At 50.5% G+C, this 17,781-nt stretch overlaps 1 protein-coding gene across 9 annotated transcripts in view; it reads left to right on the forward strand.

Moving 5' to 3' along the window:
• Positions 1-10,211: 10,211 nt before the first annotated feature.
• ppfia1 (PTPRF interacting protein alpha 1) overlaps positions 10,212-17,781 on the forward strand; it is a 129,019-nt gene continuing 121,449 nt past the window's right edge. For all 9 annotated transcript variants that reach the window (XM_078415533.1, XM_078415531.1, XM_078415532.1 and 6 more), the window contains exon 1: positions 10,212-10,908. In XM_078415533.1, coding sequence (XP_078271659.1) covers positions 10,666-10,908 — 243 coding nt within the window. In that variant the 5' untranslated portion in view covers positions 10,212-10,665. The remainder of the gene's footprint in view (positions 10,909-17,781) is intronic.

Below are 17,781 nucleotides of genomic sequence, written 5' to 3' on the forward strand. Positions count from 1 at the left end.
ATTCAATGTCAGTAACTGAAGAAGGGTCTCGACCCGAAACGTCACCCATTCCTTCTCTCCAGAGATGCTGCCTGTCCCGCTGAGTTACTCCAGCATTTTGTGTCTAACTTTGGTTTAAACAGCTGCTGCAGTTCCTTCCAACACAAAGTATTTAATCTTGCTGCTAATTGTGGAAGCTTGCTGAATACATATTGTGTAAGAAAATAACTGCAGATGCTGGTACAAATCGAAGGTATTTATTCACAAAATGCTGGAGTAACTCAGCAGGTCAGGCAGCATCTCAGGAGAGAAGGAATGGGTGACGTTTCGGGTCGAGACCCTTCCTCAGACGTCACCCATTCCTTCTCTCCCGAGATGCTGCCTGACCCGCTGAGTTACTCCAGCATTTTGTGAATAAATACCTGCTGAATACATATTAGTGATTACGTTTTGCCTCATTTGAAGACCCGTTGAACAGTACAACACAGGACCAGTCCCTTCAGCCCACAATGTCTGTGCAACATCACATTGTGTGTTAAACATGTTGAGAGATTGTGAAAGGTACAATATTATTTCCAGCCCTTCGTTCTTTCTTTTTATTAATGTAATTTCTATCACAAAAACCACAATTTAGCCATCACATTAGTGCGTAAATAGTTGCCTATCCGAAACACCCTCTTAATTACACATCTCTTTTTTAATAAAAAAGCAGAAAACGTTAGAAATGCTCGGCAGGTCAAGCAGCATCTGTGAAAAGAGATAAAGTTCGCATTAACAAAAATGTTACCTCCATTTCCCTTTCCGCAGATGCTGTCTTACCTGTTGAAGGTTTCCAAATTTACAGTGCACGCATTTTTTGTTTAGATTTCCATCTCGTTTTAATTTTGTTTGGATCTACTGGTTTCAGAGTTCGAACCGTCAATGGTTCAATGGTTCTCTATTGTCATGTGTGTATGACACAGTTAAATTCTTTTTGCATGGCTCACACATGCACAAGTCACCATATTTTGGTGCCATTTACAAAAGTCCAAGGTATGGTCCCTGTGCTCGATGTACTGGAGCGGCTCCCGATCCAGGTGAGCCCCAGGCTGCTGCAGGGCCTCCTCCGTCGCCCTCAACAGGCTCGGCCCGCTAACCGTCACCCCTCTCCTCGCCCGCCCGCCTCTGTGTCCCGGGGAGGTGCACCTCCTGCAGCCGACCTTGCAGGCGCTGGAGGCATTACTACGGTCCCTCTCCTACCGGCCCTCGCATCCTTCGTCTCCTCCTCGACTATCCGGTTTTAGGGTCCGAGCTCGGCAGCTTCCCTCAACAAGCCACGTAGTTCCCCGTCATGCATGTGGATTTTCACAACAGAAAGATTGCCGAAGTTCCTTCATAAAAAAGATAATTTCAAAGCCCTACCAATAAATGCTCTGGAAATATATCTCCTACTGTGAATTGGGATGTAAGTTTTAGTTCAAGGTGCTTTTATTAAGGGCCTCAGCAGGTGGATGAAAATAGCTAAGTGTCACATTTCTCACTGGAGCCACGCATTCACTTCTCACAGACTTGCAAGTGTTTTGGTTGCTTCTTGTGTTTTCGATATCACTATTTGAATAGAAATGATATCCTTTCAAAGCTTTCTGAAGAAAGGCCTTGACCCGAAACGTCATCCATTCCTTCTCTCCAGAGATGCTGTCTGTCTCGCTGAGTTACTCCAGCATTTTGTGTCTACCTTCGATTTAAACCAGCATCTGTGGTTCTTTCCTAAACATCCTTTCAAAGCTTGACTGAAATCTGTAGATTTTTCTTTTTGAATGTTTCTGATCTTTATTCCAGTCAGTTGCCGTTATACATAAAACCCTTTTCCAAAAATGGAAAGCAGATAGACACAAAATGCTGGAGTAATTCAGTGGGTCAGGTAGCATCTCTGGAGAAAAGCAATAGGTGACGTTTCAGGTCGAGACCCTTCATCAATACATATTCTTCAGAGATGCTGCCTGACCCATTGAGTTACTCCAGCGCTTTGCATCTTTTTTTGTACACTAGCATCTGCAGTTCCTTGTGTCTACATAGACAGCCTAGTTTTGGACCTCAAATTTTGTAGACGGAAGAATCAGAAAGGAGCGATGCAATGGTGCAGCTAATAAAACTGTGCCTCCCAGCTCCAGTGACCGAGATTCAATCCTGATCTCAGACGTGGGGTTTACATGTTCTCCCTGTCATTGTGTGGATTTCTTCCTTGTGATCTCGTTTCCCCTCACCCCCCAAAGACACGTAGGTTGGCAGATAAGTGGACCACTGTAAATTTTCCCGAGTGGTAGAATCTGTGGGGAGTTAATGGGAATGTGGGGAAAGGGATGTGGAGAAAAGGAAATGGGATTAGTGTAAATGGGTGCACGATGGTCAGAAAAGACTCAATGGGCTGAAAGGCCTCATTCCTTGCTGTACAACCCACGTTCAGTCAAACGTCAGTTACCCCATTCCTTCACTCTATAGTTTATGAAATCTGACCTATATTTTTAAAAATCAAATTAAATTTTATTCAGGATAAAAACAATGTACAGAACAAGAATTGTGCAAAATTTGTTCGACATTCTCAGTGGCTCCATATACATTCGTTCGTATTCTATTTGATAGTGTTCCCAAGAACCATAATTATACCCGGCACCCTTGCCACTCATGTGGGTCCCTGGGGTGATATCCCTTCCATGGTTTGAGTGGTGTCTCCACCACACCCTTCCCTCCAATGTCCAGCAGCGGAGGACACCTAAACTGTGGTCCTCCTCCACAGTGCCTTGGCGTTGGCTGCACCAAGCTTCAGTGCGTCTGTATTCCTCATATCATAACCTACTGCTGGACAAATCTGTCCCCCATCCAAAATGAGAGGGAGCGGAGTTCCCATTTGGAGCTTCAGCTGGTCAGAGAGGGTGGATACTTCAGACTTTCTACCATACATGATATCAATAGACAACAGACAATAGGTGCAGGAGTAGGCCATTCGGCCCTTCGAGCCAGCACCACCATTCAATGTGATCATGGCTGATCATTCTCAATCAGTACCCCGTTCCTGCCTTCTCCCCATACCCCCTGACTCCGCTATCCTTAAGAGCTCTATCTAGCTCTCTCTTGAATGCATTCAGAGAATTGGCCTCCACTGCCTTCTGAGGCAGAGAATTCCACAGATTTACAACTCTCTCTGACTGAAAAAGTTTTTCCTCATCTCCGTTCTAAATGGCCTACCCCTTATTCTTAGACTGTGGCCCCTGGTTCTGGACTCCCCCAACATTGGGAACATGTTTCCTGCCTCTAACGTATCCAACCCCTTAATAATCTTATATGTTTCGATAAAATCCCCTCTCATCCTTCTAAACATCTCATCAATTGGTGATTCACAAAAAACCTCTTTCCTTGTGGCCATAATTTATCTTTTAAACACTGCTTTTAAACACTGGTTTGCACATTTCCTTACTGGGTTATCAATAATGCATTCTTTGTAATATTAATTGGAGTCAATGGAGTCAGTCTGAAGAAGGGTCTCCACCCGAATCATCACCCATTCCTTCTCTCCAAAGATGCTACCTGTCCCGCTGAGTTACTCCAGCATTTTGTGTCTATCTTCAATGCATGATTTGTACAATTTCATAGACATACTTTTTCAGACCAAACTTTTTTTGTTAAAAGATAAACTAGTCGACATACAACTGATTAAAGATAGCTAAATCCTAATGCAATGCCTAGAATTTATCTTCCTCACATTAAACATTACCCCACTTATTATTTAATTCAGAGCAATGACAAAGGTGAACATCTCATTCAAATTGCAGAAGGGTTTCCCCAATGAGTTACAATGGGTTAGGACCACAAATAAAACTAACCACACATCTGAGTTAAAAACAAATTCCAATTCCCATCTGACAAACTAGTTAACGGTACTGAAGTTTGAAGAAAGGTCTTGACCCGAAACGTGACCTATCCGTGTTCTCCAGGGATGCTGCCTGACCCGCTGAGTTGCTCCAGCATTTTTTATGCCTTTCGTCGGTAAACCAGCATCCCCATTTTTACGTTTCCACTAGTAAAAGGTACTGTTGTTAATGAGGCGTGGGGAATGCAGCAAAGGGTCTGTTTTCCTGGATGGTGCAGATAACCAATGGACACAGGCAGATTTATTTTCCAAGCACGGCAGAGGAATGCAAAGTATGTGAGGAGCAGCAGTCATGTGGAACCTGCTGTATTTCACCACAAACAGTACATTTGTGGGGAGCGTAGGCAGTCCCATTTGTTCTCAGAAATCTGAGCTATAAATATGCTACAAATCTACTACTGTCTGAACTACTATCTGCCTCAGACTATCTTTGATTGGACTTCACTGGCTTTACCTTGCGCTAAACGTTATATCCTTTATCATGTATCTCTACACTACGAATGGCTTGATTGTAATCACGTATTGTCTTTCCGCTGACTGGATAGCACGCAACAAAAGCTTTTCACTGTACCTCGGTACACGTGGCAATAAACTAAACTGTACTGTACTTTTAATGTTTTATTGCTGTTTCTCATGACTGTTATTGCATTAAAATAATCTGGTTGGATGGAACTAAACTGCTGGAACTAAATGGAATCTGAACTGAATTGAACTGATTCATGGAGGATCTAGCTCAGTAAGGTTCAGAGTCAAGAGTGTTTTATTGTTATACTAGACCAAGTGGACCCGTTGGGCCCAAACCTCTCCTGCATTGGTGCAGCACCCTCTCCTCCCTCCCTCCCCCCCCCCCCCACTCAATCCCCCCCAACCCCCCTTATCCTCCCTCTTCCCCGTCCCTCCCTCCACCCTCCCTCCCTAGGAGATAGATTTAAACTTTAAAATGTGAATAACTTTAAAAATATAACACCGATTTCAATGAAACTTCTTCCATTAGCACCAAAGGGACGACGGTAAGACTTTCACAGTACCACTAATTACTTAAAAAATGGCCTCTTATCATTCCATTCAAAGGGAGGTGGGTGTATGGAACGAGATGCCACAGGAGGTAGTTGAGGCAGGTACCATAACAGCATTTAAAAGGCACGGACAGAAGAGGGATAGGAAAGGTTTAGAGGGTTATGGGCTATATTAGATGGAGTATCTTGGTCGAGTTGGGCCAAAGGGCCTGTTTCCGTACTGTCTTACTCTACGACTATCATTATAGGCTTGGCTGATCCTGAAAATAGGTATATAAATACGAAAGGAATTTAAATATGCTAACTTTTGGAGGGATACACCATACATTGTTAATGCTATAGAACATAGAACATAAAACAGTACAGAACAGGAACAGGCCCTTTGGCCCACAATATCTGAGCCGAACATGATAACAAGACTAACACTTATCTGCCTACACGTGATCCATAAAATAGGTGCAGGAGTAGGCTATTCGGCCCTTCGAGCCAGCACCGCCATTCAATATGATCATGGCAGATCATCCTGAATCAGTACCCCGTTCCTGCTTTTTCCCCATATCCCTTGATTCCTTTAGCCCCATGAGCTAAATCTAACTCTCTCATGAAAACATCCAGTGAATTGGCCTCCACTGCCTTCTGTGGCAGAGAATTCCACAGATTCAAATCTCTCTGGGTGAAAACGTTTTTCCTCATCTCAGTCTTAAATGGCCTATCCCTTATTCTTAAACAATGACCCCCTGGATCTGAACATTTTTCCTGCATCTAGAATATCCCATCCTTTAAGAATTTTTTATGGTTCTGTAAGATCCCCTCTCATCCTTCTAAACTCCAGTGAATACAAGCCCAGTCGACCCATTCTTTCATCATATGTTAGTCCCGCCATCTCGGGAATTAACCTGGTGAACCTACGCTGCACTCCCTCAATAGCAATAATGTCCTTCCTCAAATTAGGAGACCAAAATTGCACACAATACTCCAGGTGCAGTCTCACCAGGGCTCTGTACAACTGCAGTAGGACCTCCTTGTCCTAAACTCAAATCCTCTTGCAATGAAGGCCAATATGCCATTAGCTTTCTTCGCTGCCTGCTGTACCTGCATGCCTACTTTCAGTGACCGACGTACAAGCACACCCAGGTCTCCTTGCACCTCCCCTTTTCCTAATCTGACACCATTCAGAGAATAATCTGCCTTCCTGTTCTTGCCACCAAAGTGGATAACCTCACATTTATCCACATTATACTGCATTTGCCATGCATCTGCCCACTCACCCAAACTTTTCCACGTCACCCTGCAGCCTCATAGCATCATCATCGCAGCTCACACTGCCACCCAGCTTTGTGTCATCCGCAAACTTGGAGATGTTAATGCTATAGAACATAGCATTTAGCTCACACAGCTAAACGGTCTACATGTACAATGTATATTAAGCACACATTAGGCAGTGAATGAATCTGCCAGATCTGCCTTTATATAGGGGAGGGGAAGAGATTGTGCCCCGGATTGATATCTTTTGGATGCTTCAAAAAAGAAGCGAAATTCTCGCCCTCTCCTCATTACCCATCTCCTCAGTCTTCCTGACTAAACTGTGCAGGAGAAAAACACCACATCTCAGTGCACTGTGAGCACCACACAACCCAGGCTCCTCACTGCCCCGGGATTGCAGCCCAAAGGGGAGGGAAGAGCAAGTGAGGAGTCAGCCTGGAAACGGAGTCAGGAGGACGACAGAGGTCGATGAAGGGGCAGAGTTGGAATCAGTTGGGCAGCTTACAACCCAGCTCTAACTTCAAACAATCTTTGCATGCCCTGTCACTCCGTCCTTCCCCACCCGAGACGTCGTACTAGTTTCACTGTCGTCTTGCTTAGCTTCACTGTTTGTATCACTTTTTATCACCTTCTCCACAGCCAACAATGGACCATTGTGGACTCCACCTTTCCTTGATCATCGTTGCTGGCTTTGATCTGTCTTTTTGTATACCTTTCATTAATTTGTTCTGTATCTTTTCATACCTCTCGGGTTCCCTCTGCCCTGACTCTTCGTCTTAAGAAGGGTTTCGGCCTGAAGCACCACCTATTTCTTTTCTCCAGAGATGCTGCCAGACCCGCTGAGTTACTCCAGCACTTTGTGCCTACTTGCATTCCCCCTCCATCCATCCATCCCTCACCCAAATCTCACCTAGCTACAGCTAACAATGGCCTGCTTCCTTTATCATTGTTACTTTTTTCCATTTCTTTCATTCATTTGTTCTATATCTCTCTACATCACCGTCTATATCTTGTTTCCCTTTTCGGTGACTTTCAGTCTGAAGAAGGGTATTGATCCAAAACGTCACCCATTCTTTTTCTCTAGAGAGGCTGCCTGACCCGCTGAGTTACACCAGCATTTTGTGTCTGACCTGCTTACACCCCAGCGGTATGAATTTTGACTTATCTAATTTCAAGTAATCCTTGATAGCACGCAACAAAAGCTTTCCACTGTACCTCAGTGCGCGTGACAATAAACTGAACTGAGATTTCCCTTTGCCATCCCTCCCACTTCGTAGTTCTCTGACCAGTCTGTCTGTCCCCCCGATTACATTTTGTCTCTGTATGCTTCGTTGGCATGTTCTCCTACCTAACAATTATCTATTTAACATTTTTTTTCGATCCACATCCCCTTTGATGTCTTGTTTTCACACCTAACACTTCCTTATCCCTATCACCTGACTCTTCTGAAGAGGGTTTCCGACCCAAAATATCACCCATTCCTTCTCTCCAGAGATGCTGCCTGTCCCGCTGAGTTACTCCAGCATTTTGTGTCCATTTTCAGTTTAAACCAGCATCTGCAGTTCCTTCCCACACTATATACTGCATAGACTTTCATGTATGATCAGTCTGAAGAAGGGTCTCGACCCGAAACGTCACCCATTCCTTCTCTCCCGAGATACTGCCTGTCCCGCTAAGTTACTCCAGCATTTTGTGTCTACCATAGACTTTCATAGATTGTTCAATCCTCTCGAGGAAAATGTGTCCATCCTGTCAACTCCATCTCGTCCATCGTCATATCTCACTGAAATGTCAAAATGTCTTTTAGCTTTTTAAAGTATAATTACAATAGACAATAGGTGCAGGAGGAGGCCATTCGGCCCTTCCAGCCAGCACCGCCATTCAATGTGATCATGGCTGATCATTCTCATTCAGTACCCCGTTCCTGCCTTCTCCCCATACCCCCTGACTCTGCTATCCTTAAGAGCTCTATCTAGCTCTCTTTTGAATTACCACTTGCCTCAGGAGGAGCAGAGGTGTCGGTGAGGGGATGTTAAATCGCCTTGGCTGGGAGTCGCTGGAGTCAAGACGCACCAAAGCCCGCTGATGTACTGCCTACAAAGAGACTCATGGCATCATCCCCAGTGTGACATATCTCACCATGCAATCCAATACCCAGAAATTTACAAAGAAGAGTCCTCAGGTCACACTTCATTTGTACTAGAATTAGAGCAGACAAAGATAGCCGCCTCCAGTCACTATATTGTCCACTGGACATGTCCAGTCAGATGTGCACCAACCTTGTCACTCTTCAAGTCACAGCTCGACGACTTGGATATGGATCACCTCACCAAACTTGCCCACATAAACATCTAAATAACCCTTTTGCCACCAGTACCCAGGCGAGCGACACCTGCACCAGATGGCCCAGGTGTTGGCGGCTGTGCAGCCAACGGAAAGCACACACAGAAACGAGCGCCAGGTCGACCGTTGGCGGGGGCGGGGTCAGGTGGACCAGGGGCGGGGTCAGGGTCAGGAGCAGAGGGAGGGGGCGGGGCCAGCAGAGCTCTATCTAGCTCTCTTTTGAATTACCACTTGCCTCAGGAGGAGCAGAGGTGTCGGTGAGGGGGATGTTAAATCGCCTTGGCTGGGAGTCGCTGGAGTCAAGACGCACCAAAGCCCGCTGATGTACTGCCTACAAAGAGGCTCATGGCATCAGGGCGGGGTCAGGAGGAACAATGGTCAGGGTCAGGGGCGGGGTCAGGAGGACCAGAGGGAGGGGTCAGGAGAACGAGGGGCGGGGTCAGGACCAGAGGAGGGGTCAGGAGGACGAGGGGGCGGGGGACATGAGGACCAGAGGGAGGGGTCAGGAGGACGAGGGGGCGGGGGACATGAGGACCAGAGGGAGGGGGCGGGGTCAGGAGGAGCAGGCGGAGGGGGCGGGGTCAGGAGGAGCATCTTTGGGCCGGAGCCAGGAGGACCAGAGGGAGGTGGCGGGGTCAGCACCAGAGGGAGGGGCGGGGTCAGGCGGAGCAGAGGGAGGGGGCGGGGTCAGGAGGAGCAGGCGGAGGGGGCGGGGTCAGGAGGAGCATCTTTGGGCCGGAGCCAGGAGGACCAGAGGGAGGTGGCGGGGTCAGCACCAGAGGGAGGGGCGGGGTCAGGCGGAGCAGAGGGAGGGGGCGGAATCAGGAGGAGCAGGGGGCGGGGTCAAGAGGAGCAGGGTCAGGAGGAGCAGGGGGCGGGGTCAGGACCAGAGGGGCGGGGCCAGCACCAGGGGAGGGGGCGGGGTCAGAGGGAGGGGGCGGGGGTCATGAGGACTAGAGGGAGGGGGCGGGGTCAGAAGGAACAAGGGGGGGCGGGGTCAGGAGGAGCAGGGGACGGGGTCAGGACCAGAGGTAGGGGGCGGGGCCAGGAACAGGGGGGCGGGGGACATGAGGACCAGAGGGAGCGGGCGGGGTCAGGAGGAGCAGGGGCGGGGGCGGGGTAAGGAGGGCCAGAGGGAGGGGGCGGGGTCAGGAGGAGAGGGGCGGCCTCAGGACTAGAGGGAGGGGGGCGGGGTCAGGAGGACCATAGGAACGGGGGCGGGGTCAGGAGGACCATAGGAACGGGGGCGGGGTCAGGAGGAGCAGAGGGAGGGGGCGGGGTCAGGAGGACCAATGGGCGGGGTCAGGACGAGGGGGTGGAGTCAGGAGGAGCAGAGAGAGAGAGAGAGAGAGAGAGAGAGGGCGGGGTCAGGAGCAGAGGGAGGGGGCGGGGTCAGGAGCAGAGGGAGGGGGCGGGGTCAGGAGCAGAGGTGCCAGACGAAGGGGTCATGTGATAGGAGAGGGGGCGGGGTCAGGAGGACCAATGGGCGGGGTCAGGAGGACCAATGGGCGGGGTCAGGACGAGGGGGTGGAGTCAGGAGGAGCAGAGAGAGAGAGAGAGAGAGAGGGCGGGGTCAGGAGCAGAGGGAGGGGGCGGGGTCAGGAGCAGAGGTGCCAGACGAAGGGGTCATGTGATAGGAGAGGGGGCGGGGTCAGGAGGAGCCGGGAGGGCGGGAGCTGCTGCCTGCAGGAGGAGGATCATCGGGCGCGCGCGCGCGCGGCGGGATCGGGAGCGCGCGCCGTCCGACCGACCGACATCTTGACGGGTTGAGGACGTCCTCCAGGGAGCATCGAAAGAGGGAGAGGAGCGGCGGCGGGGATGTGATTAAACTTGGCCAGGCGCCGCGAACCGAGGCCGCGGAGGAGAAGGCGACGTGACTCTGGGCGCCGGGTTTGCCAGGCGGGTGGGCGGGCGGCCGGCGATGAGCTCGGGCCCCGGCACGGCCTGCTGTGGCTGTGGCTGTGGCTGCCGCCGGCGCCGGCTCGGCTGACGGGGTTTGTTTTTGGCATTTCAACACCCCACACCCCCGTCTTCCTCCTCGGTCAAGTGATTAACTAATCGCCGCTCCTCCTCCTCCTCCTCCTCCTCCTCGCTCTCACCAGGAGAGGCCGGTGTGAGCCCAGGCCCCGCTCCGTCCCTAACCCCCGGCTCCGGCCCAAGATGATGTGCGAGGTGATGCCGACTATCAGCGAGGACACGCTGAGCCCGCGGGGCTCGCAGTACGGCGTCGACACCGAGGCCAACTTCGAGCAGCTGATGGTGAACATGTTGGACGAGCGCGACAAGTTGCTGGAAAGCCTGCGGGAGGCGCAGGAGTCGCTGGCCCTGTGTCAGGCCAAGATGCAAGAGGCTTTCCACGAGAGGGACTCGCTTCAAAGGCAGCTCAGCACCGCCTTACCTCAGGTAGACATCAGCCCGCACCCTCCCAGACCCAGCACAGACGCTTTACCTTCTGTTGTTCCTCTTTCATCTCCCTCCTTCCCCAGGTCCCCCCCCCCCTCCCCAGGTCCCCCCCCCCCCTCCCCAGGTCCCCCCCCCCCCCTCCCCAGGTCCCCCCCCCCCTCCCCAGGTCCCCCCCCCCCTCCCCAGGTCCCCCCCCCCCCCTCCCCAGGTCCCCCCCCTCTCCCAGGTCCCCCCCCCCTCTCCCCAGGTCCCCCCCCCCTCTCCCCAGGTCCCCCCCCCCTCCCCAGGTCCCCCTCCCTCCCCAGGTCCCTCCCTCCCCAGGTCCCCTCCCCTCCCCAGGTCCCCCTCCCCTCCCCAGGTCCCCCTCCCCTCCCCAGGTCCCCCTCCCCTCCCCAGGTCCCCTCCCCTCCCCAGTCCCCCTCCCCCCCAGGTCCCCCTCCCCAGGTCCCCCTCCCCTCCCAGGTACCCCTCCCCTCCCCAGGTACCCCTCCCCTCCCTTCGGTGTCCCCCTCCCCCACCAGGTCCCCCTCCCCCCCCCCCAAGTCCCCCGTCCCCCTCCCCCCCCAAGTCCCCCGTCCCCCTCCCCCCCCCCCCCCCCAGGTCCGTCCCCCCCCCCCAGGTCCCCCCTCCCTCCCCTCCCCAGGTCCCCCTCCCTCCCCTCCCCAGGTCCCCCTCCCTCCCCTCCCCAGGTCCCCCTCCCTCCCCTCCCCAGGTCCCCCTCCCTCCCCTCCCCAGGTCCCCCTCCCTCCCCAGTCCCCCTCCCTCCCCAGGTCCCCCTCCCTCCCCAGGTCTCCCTCCCCTCCCCTCCCCAGGTGTCCGTCCCCGTCCCCCTCCCCAGGTCCCCCTCCCTTCGGTCCCCCCACCAGGTCCCCCTCCCCCCCCCCCCAAGTCCCCCTCCCCCCCCCCCCCAGTCCCCCTCCCCCCCCCCCCAAGTCCCCCTCCCCCCCCCCCAAGTCCCCCTCCCCCCCCCCCCCCCCAAGTCCCCCTCCCCCCAAGTCCCCCTCCCCCCCCCCCAAGTCCCCCTCCCCCCCCCCCAAGTCCCCCTCCCCCCCCCCCAAGTCCCCCTCCCCCCCCCCCCAAGTCCCCCTCCCCCCCCCCCCAAGTCCCCCTCCCCCCCCCCCCAAGTCCCCCTCCCCCCCCCCAAGTCCCCCTCCCCCCCCCAAGTCCCCCCCCCCCCCCCCCAAGTCCCCTCCCCCCCCCCCCCCCAAGTCCCCTCCCCCCCCCCCCCCCCCCCGGTCCCCCTCCCCCCCCCCGGTCCCCCTCCCCCCCCCCCGGTCCCCCTCCCCCCCCCCCCCCCCGGTCCCCCTCCCCCCCGGTCCCCCTTCCCCCTCCCCCCCCCCCCCCGGTCCCCCTCCCCCCCCCCCCCCGGTCCCCCTCCCCCCCCCCCCCCCCGGTCCCCCTCCCTCTCCCCTCCCTCTCCCCTCCCTCTCCCCTCCCTCCCCCCCCCCCCCCCGGGTCCCCCTCCCCCTCCCCCCTCCCCCCTCCCCCCTCCCCCCCCCCCCCCCCAGGTCCCCATCCCAGGTCCCCATCCCAGGACCTACCCTGCCCCCCTGACTGTGATCCTTCCCCCCGTGTTCCTCCCCTTTGCATCCCGTGTCTTCACCATCCCTCCCCCAATTTCCAGTCATTCTACCCACACTCATCAACTACAGTTGATGCCCTGTATGGTGCCAACCTCAATATTCTTGGTCCTTTTTGCTACTCCTCCTGTTTCTGCCATTTTCCTCTCTAGTTCCTCCCAATGTGCCCTTTGGCTCCCATTCAGTTTTATCCATTATCTCTTTCCTGTCCTTTGGAATGTTTTTATTGTTGCTGCACCTTTCAGGATCAACTTGATAAGTTTAATCACTCCAAGGCACTTAATGTAAACTTTATCAAAACAAAATACTGAGCCACCATGAAGAAGGTATGAAGTTAGCCGAAAACCTGGCCAAAGAGACAAAATCTTGGTCCTTATCATATCCAAACACATTTTTAAATCTCCTAATCACTTCCAGGCTATGCTATTCTGCAACTTTAACCTTTATCATCCATCATTTTGGTCATTCTATCATCAGTAATTGTTCCTTTGGCTGCTAAGGGTCTTTTAAATTCCCTCTCCCTCTATTTCCTGCTTTTGAAACCTTTTTTCCAAACCAACCTCTGACCAAACGTTTGCTAACTACTCTAACCACCTGTCGTAGCTTGGTTTTGTGGTTTTCCTGAGAACATGCAGAGATACCATGCTATAATAAGGCGTACATGTGAATTTTGTTGGCATTCAATGAAGTATAGATCCAGTTGTAGGATAGATATTGTGGGAGCCTTTTGTGCACTGCAAGCTTCCTAAAACAGTAATGAGGTAATGGACAGACAATCTGTTTGAATATTGTGAGATAAGCTCTGGAGAATTTGGTGTAAGTTCACTGTTTTGAAATAATTTCATGACTTGTCCATGAGAAAGATCTTGAACATCGTATTTTAGAAAAATGTAACTCCCTCACTGCTCCTGAAATGTCTCAAGTGGGCCAACTTATAACCCTTCTCACAAATTGAACGTTGCAAAAGTAACTTTACCACATAAAGAATAGAGAGAACATGTGTAAGTGTAAATCGATTGGTTGTCAGGAATGCTACTCTCATATTAAGGAAGAACATTTAGAAAATAGTCATAGGATTGGGAAAAAGAATATTGGACATGTTTTTGATTTTAGAAGTGATATATGAAGGGGTAGTCCAGTATGATGTGTTTTTTAGTTGGAAGACCCTCAATAAAGTGCTGCATGAGATTATGTAACAAAATTAGAACACATGGGATTGGGAGTGTAGATTAAGGATTGGTTAATGAACAGAAAATAGAAATGAATGGGTCACTTTTGGGTGGGAATTATGATTAATGGGATGATGCACGATTCCAGCAGCTCACAATCAATCCATATCAATGATTTGGCGGCGAGGACCAGATTGGTGTATTTAATTTTGCTGATGCGACAGCTGGTTGAGTTGTGAAGGTGGTGTGGAGGCTTCACGCTGGATATAAACAGGTTAATTAAAGGATCTGGACAACAGAAATGGATCATACTGTGAAAATGTGAGGTCATCCACTGTTGGAAAAGAAAAGCTTTTTAAATGATAATAGATGAGGAGCACTAAGCTCCTGTTGTCTCTTGCTGGTATTTTATTGAGAATATACTTCAGACTAGAAGCTGACCCCATGGTCAGCATTATACTTTTATCTAAGTAGTAACATCTATTTGTCCCTTTGCTGAGTTACTACAATTGCTTGACAGTTAAGTGTTTTATGTTTTGTATGATAACTGGGGTGAAATTATAGTAATGAATTATGGAAAAATGCTTGTTATTCTTCAACTGACTCCGTTTCGGACCAGGTTATGAAAAGGACATAGACTATTGTATGTGGTCATTAAGTTAACTAGAAATGTATTTATAATGGTTGAAATGGGAAAGGTTGAGTTTTAAATAGACAATAGACAATAGGTGCAGGAGTAGGCCATTCAGCTCTTCGAGCCAGCACCGCCATTCAATGCGATCATGGCTGATCACTCTCAATCAGTACCCCGTTCCTGCCTTCTCCCCATACCCCCTCACTCCGCTATCCTTAAGAGCTCTATCCAGCTCTCTCTTGAAAGCATCCAACGAACTGGCCTCCACTGCCTTCTGAGGCAGAGAATTCCACACCTTCACCACTCTCTGACTGAAAAAGTTCTTCCTCATCTCCGTTCTAAATGGCCTACCCCTTATTCTTAAACTGTGGCCGCTTGTTCTGGACTCCCCCAACATTGGGAACATGTTTCCTGCCTCTAATGTGTCCAATCCCCTAATTATCTTATATGTTTCAATAAGATCCCCCCTCATCCTTCTAAATTCCAGTGTATACAAGCCTAATTGCTCCAGCCTTTCAACATACGACAGTCCCGCCATTCGGGAATCAACCTAGTGAACCTACGCTGCACGCCCTCAATAGCAAGAATATCCTTCCTCAAATTTGGAGACCAAAACTGCACACAGTACTCCAGGTGCGGTCTCACCAGGGCCCGGTACAACTGTAGAAGGACCTCTTTGCTCCTATACTCAACTCCTCTTGTTACGAAGGCCAACATTCCATTGGCTTTCTTCACTGCCTGCTGTACCTGCATGCTTCCTTTCAGTGACTGATGCACTAGGACACCCAGATCTCGTTGAACATCCCCTCTTCCTAACTTGACACCATTCAGATAATAATCTGCCTTTCTATTCTTACTTCCAAAGTGAATAACCTCACACTTATCTACATTAAACTGCATCTGCCATGTATCCGCCCACTCACACAACCTGTCCAAGTCACCCTGCAGCCTTATTGCATCTTCCTCACAATTCACACTACCCCCCAGCTTAGTATCATCTGCAAATTTGCTAATGGTACTTTTAATCCCTTCATCTAAGTCATTAATGTATATCGTAAATAGCTGGGGTCCCAGCACCGAACCTTGCGGTACCCCACTGGTCACTGCCTGCCATTCCGAAAGGGACCCATTTATCCCCACTCTTTGCTTTCTGTCTGTCAACCAATTTTCTATCCATGTCAGTACCCTACCCCCAATACCATGTGCTCTAATTTTGCCCACTAATCTCCTATGTGGGACCTTGTCGAAGGCTTTCTGAAAGTCGAGGTACACCACATCCACCGACTCTCCCCTGTCAATTTTCCTAGTTACATCCTCAAAAAATTCCAGTAGATTTGTCAAGCATGATTTCCCCTTCGTAAATCCACGCTGACTCGGAATGATCCTGTTACTACTATCCAAATGCTCAGCAATTTCGTCTTTTATAATTGACTCCAGCAACTTCCCCACCACTGATGTCAGACTAACTGGTCTATAATTACCCGTTTTCTCTCTCCCTACTTTCTTAAATAGTAAAATTTATGTTGTGTAAAAACTGTTTCCAAATACTATGGGAGCAGATTTTTGTGGGATTTATATGTTTCAGTTCAAATTGTATTATGTATATTCTGGATTTGCTTCGGGTGGTCAGTTATACAGCTTAGTTTATTGTCAGAGTTGCAATGAAATTCCTTGTTTACATGAATCTTGAAGGGTAAACAGGATATACACAGTAATTTCAAACACATCAATAAATATGATATGTGCCCAACCTCATAGAGTGCAAAAGAAGATTAAGGTGCAATTACTAAATAGTGTAGTCAGTTAGAATTAAGAGTGAGTGTATGCAACACAAAGTGTGGCCGCAACTCTAGGAAGGTGTGAAAGAGGTAATTGGGTTGGGGGAGTGACAGCAGTGGTGTTGAAACTGTTAAGTCTTGAAGTATGTGCTTTCAAGCTCCTGCATCTTCTCCTATAAGGAGAAGAGAGAAAGGGGATGGTCAGGGTGGTAGGCATCTTTGATACTTTTAGCCTTCTTGATACAATGCACTGTGAAGATGGACTGAATATAAGGAAGTGCCAAATCTGTGATGAACTGAGCTGTGTTCACTGCTCTTTGCAGGTTCAGGCAGCCAAGAACAGAGCAGTTGTCATACCAGGCTGAGATGTATCCTGTCAGAATACTTTTTCTAGTGCATTTGTAGAAGTTCAAGGGATTCCTCATGGCCATGCTGAATCATCTCTGACACCTAAGAAAGTAAATATGATGATGTGCTTTCTTGATTGTTGCATCAGTGTAAAGTTGCTGATGATATGATGGCTTGGAACTTGAAGCTGTTGCCCATCTCCACAGCAGTGCCATTAATGAAGACAGGGTTGTGTTCACTCCTTTGCTTTCTCAGGACAGCAACCATTTTTTTTGTGTTCTTGATGTTAACACCAGGTCTTGACCTCATGACATGAGGTTCTCAATTTATTTCCAGTACTATGTCTCGTTGATTTGGCTTGTAGCAGAACCAGTATGAACATTGGTAGGGTTAATGCTATAATTTCTATCTGTGGTTTTAATGGAATGCTTACTTATTACCTTTTATCCTACTATAGGCATTAAAAAAGTTTCACATGCAAGCTGTGTATGTTGTTTTAAAATAAGGCGATCAATTAAGAAATTTTTTCCTCGCCTTCCATATTCATTTGACTACTGGCGGAAAAGAAATTGGTTGACTGTTTTCTCTTGCACATTATTCTGTCAGTGTACAATGTGGGTTTTGTAATTAAGTATAAATATAACAGAAGATAATCAGAAGATAATTATTTTATTGTCAGTGCACTTTCACTTTAGAATGTGAAAGTACATTGACATTATGAAATAACTAGACCAAGTGGACCCATTGGGCCCATTCCTCGTAGAGGGGGAACAGGGAATGGGAGAGGGTGTCGTCACTGAGTGAGCCCTATTCGCCCCTCTCCTGACCCCCACTTCCCTCCCCCACCCCCACTTTCCCCTCCTCCCCACCCCCACTCTCTCCTGTCCCCCTTCCCCCCCACCCCTACTGTTCCCCCCACCCCCACTGTTCCGCCCTCCTCCCCCCACCCCCACTTCCCACCCTCCCCTCCACCCACTCTGCCGCCACGCCCACTCCCCTCCGTAGAGCCATTGGCTGCGAAAAGCACTTCCCAGTGCCCGTGCGTTCAACGCTGACTGCTGACATGCAAGTTTCCGCCGGGGCTGGGCGAGGGGAGACGGGCGAGGGAACGACTGAGGCCAGGCGAGGGGCCGGGGCCGGGCGAGAAGCGAGGTGAGAGGGGCGAGGGAACAAATTAGGCCGGGAGAGGGGGGAGGGAACGACTGAGGCTGGGGCCAGGCGAGGGGAGAGGGAAGGACTGAGCGCGGGTGGGCGGCGGCGCTGCCGGCGGCCATCTTGTTTTGGCGAGTGAGGAGCAAATGAAGTGGAACATGGAGCATTGTGACGTCATACGCTGAGGAGTTTCAGGAAATGGGTTAGAAAGT

Source organism: Rhinoraja longicauda, chromosome 18, assembly GCF_053455715.1.
Source record: "Rhinoraja longicauda isolate Sanriku21f chromosome 18, sRhiLon1.1, whole genome shotgun sequence".
Classification (NCBI taxonomy): Eukaryota; Metazoa; Chordata; class Chondrichthyes; order Rajiformes; family Arhynchobatidae; genus Rhinoraja; species Rhinoraja longicauda.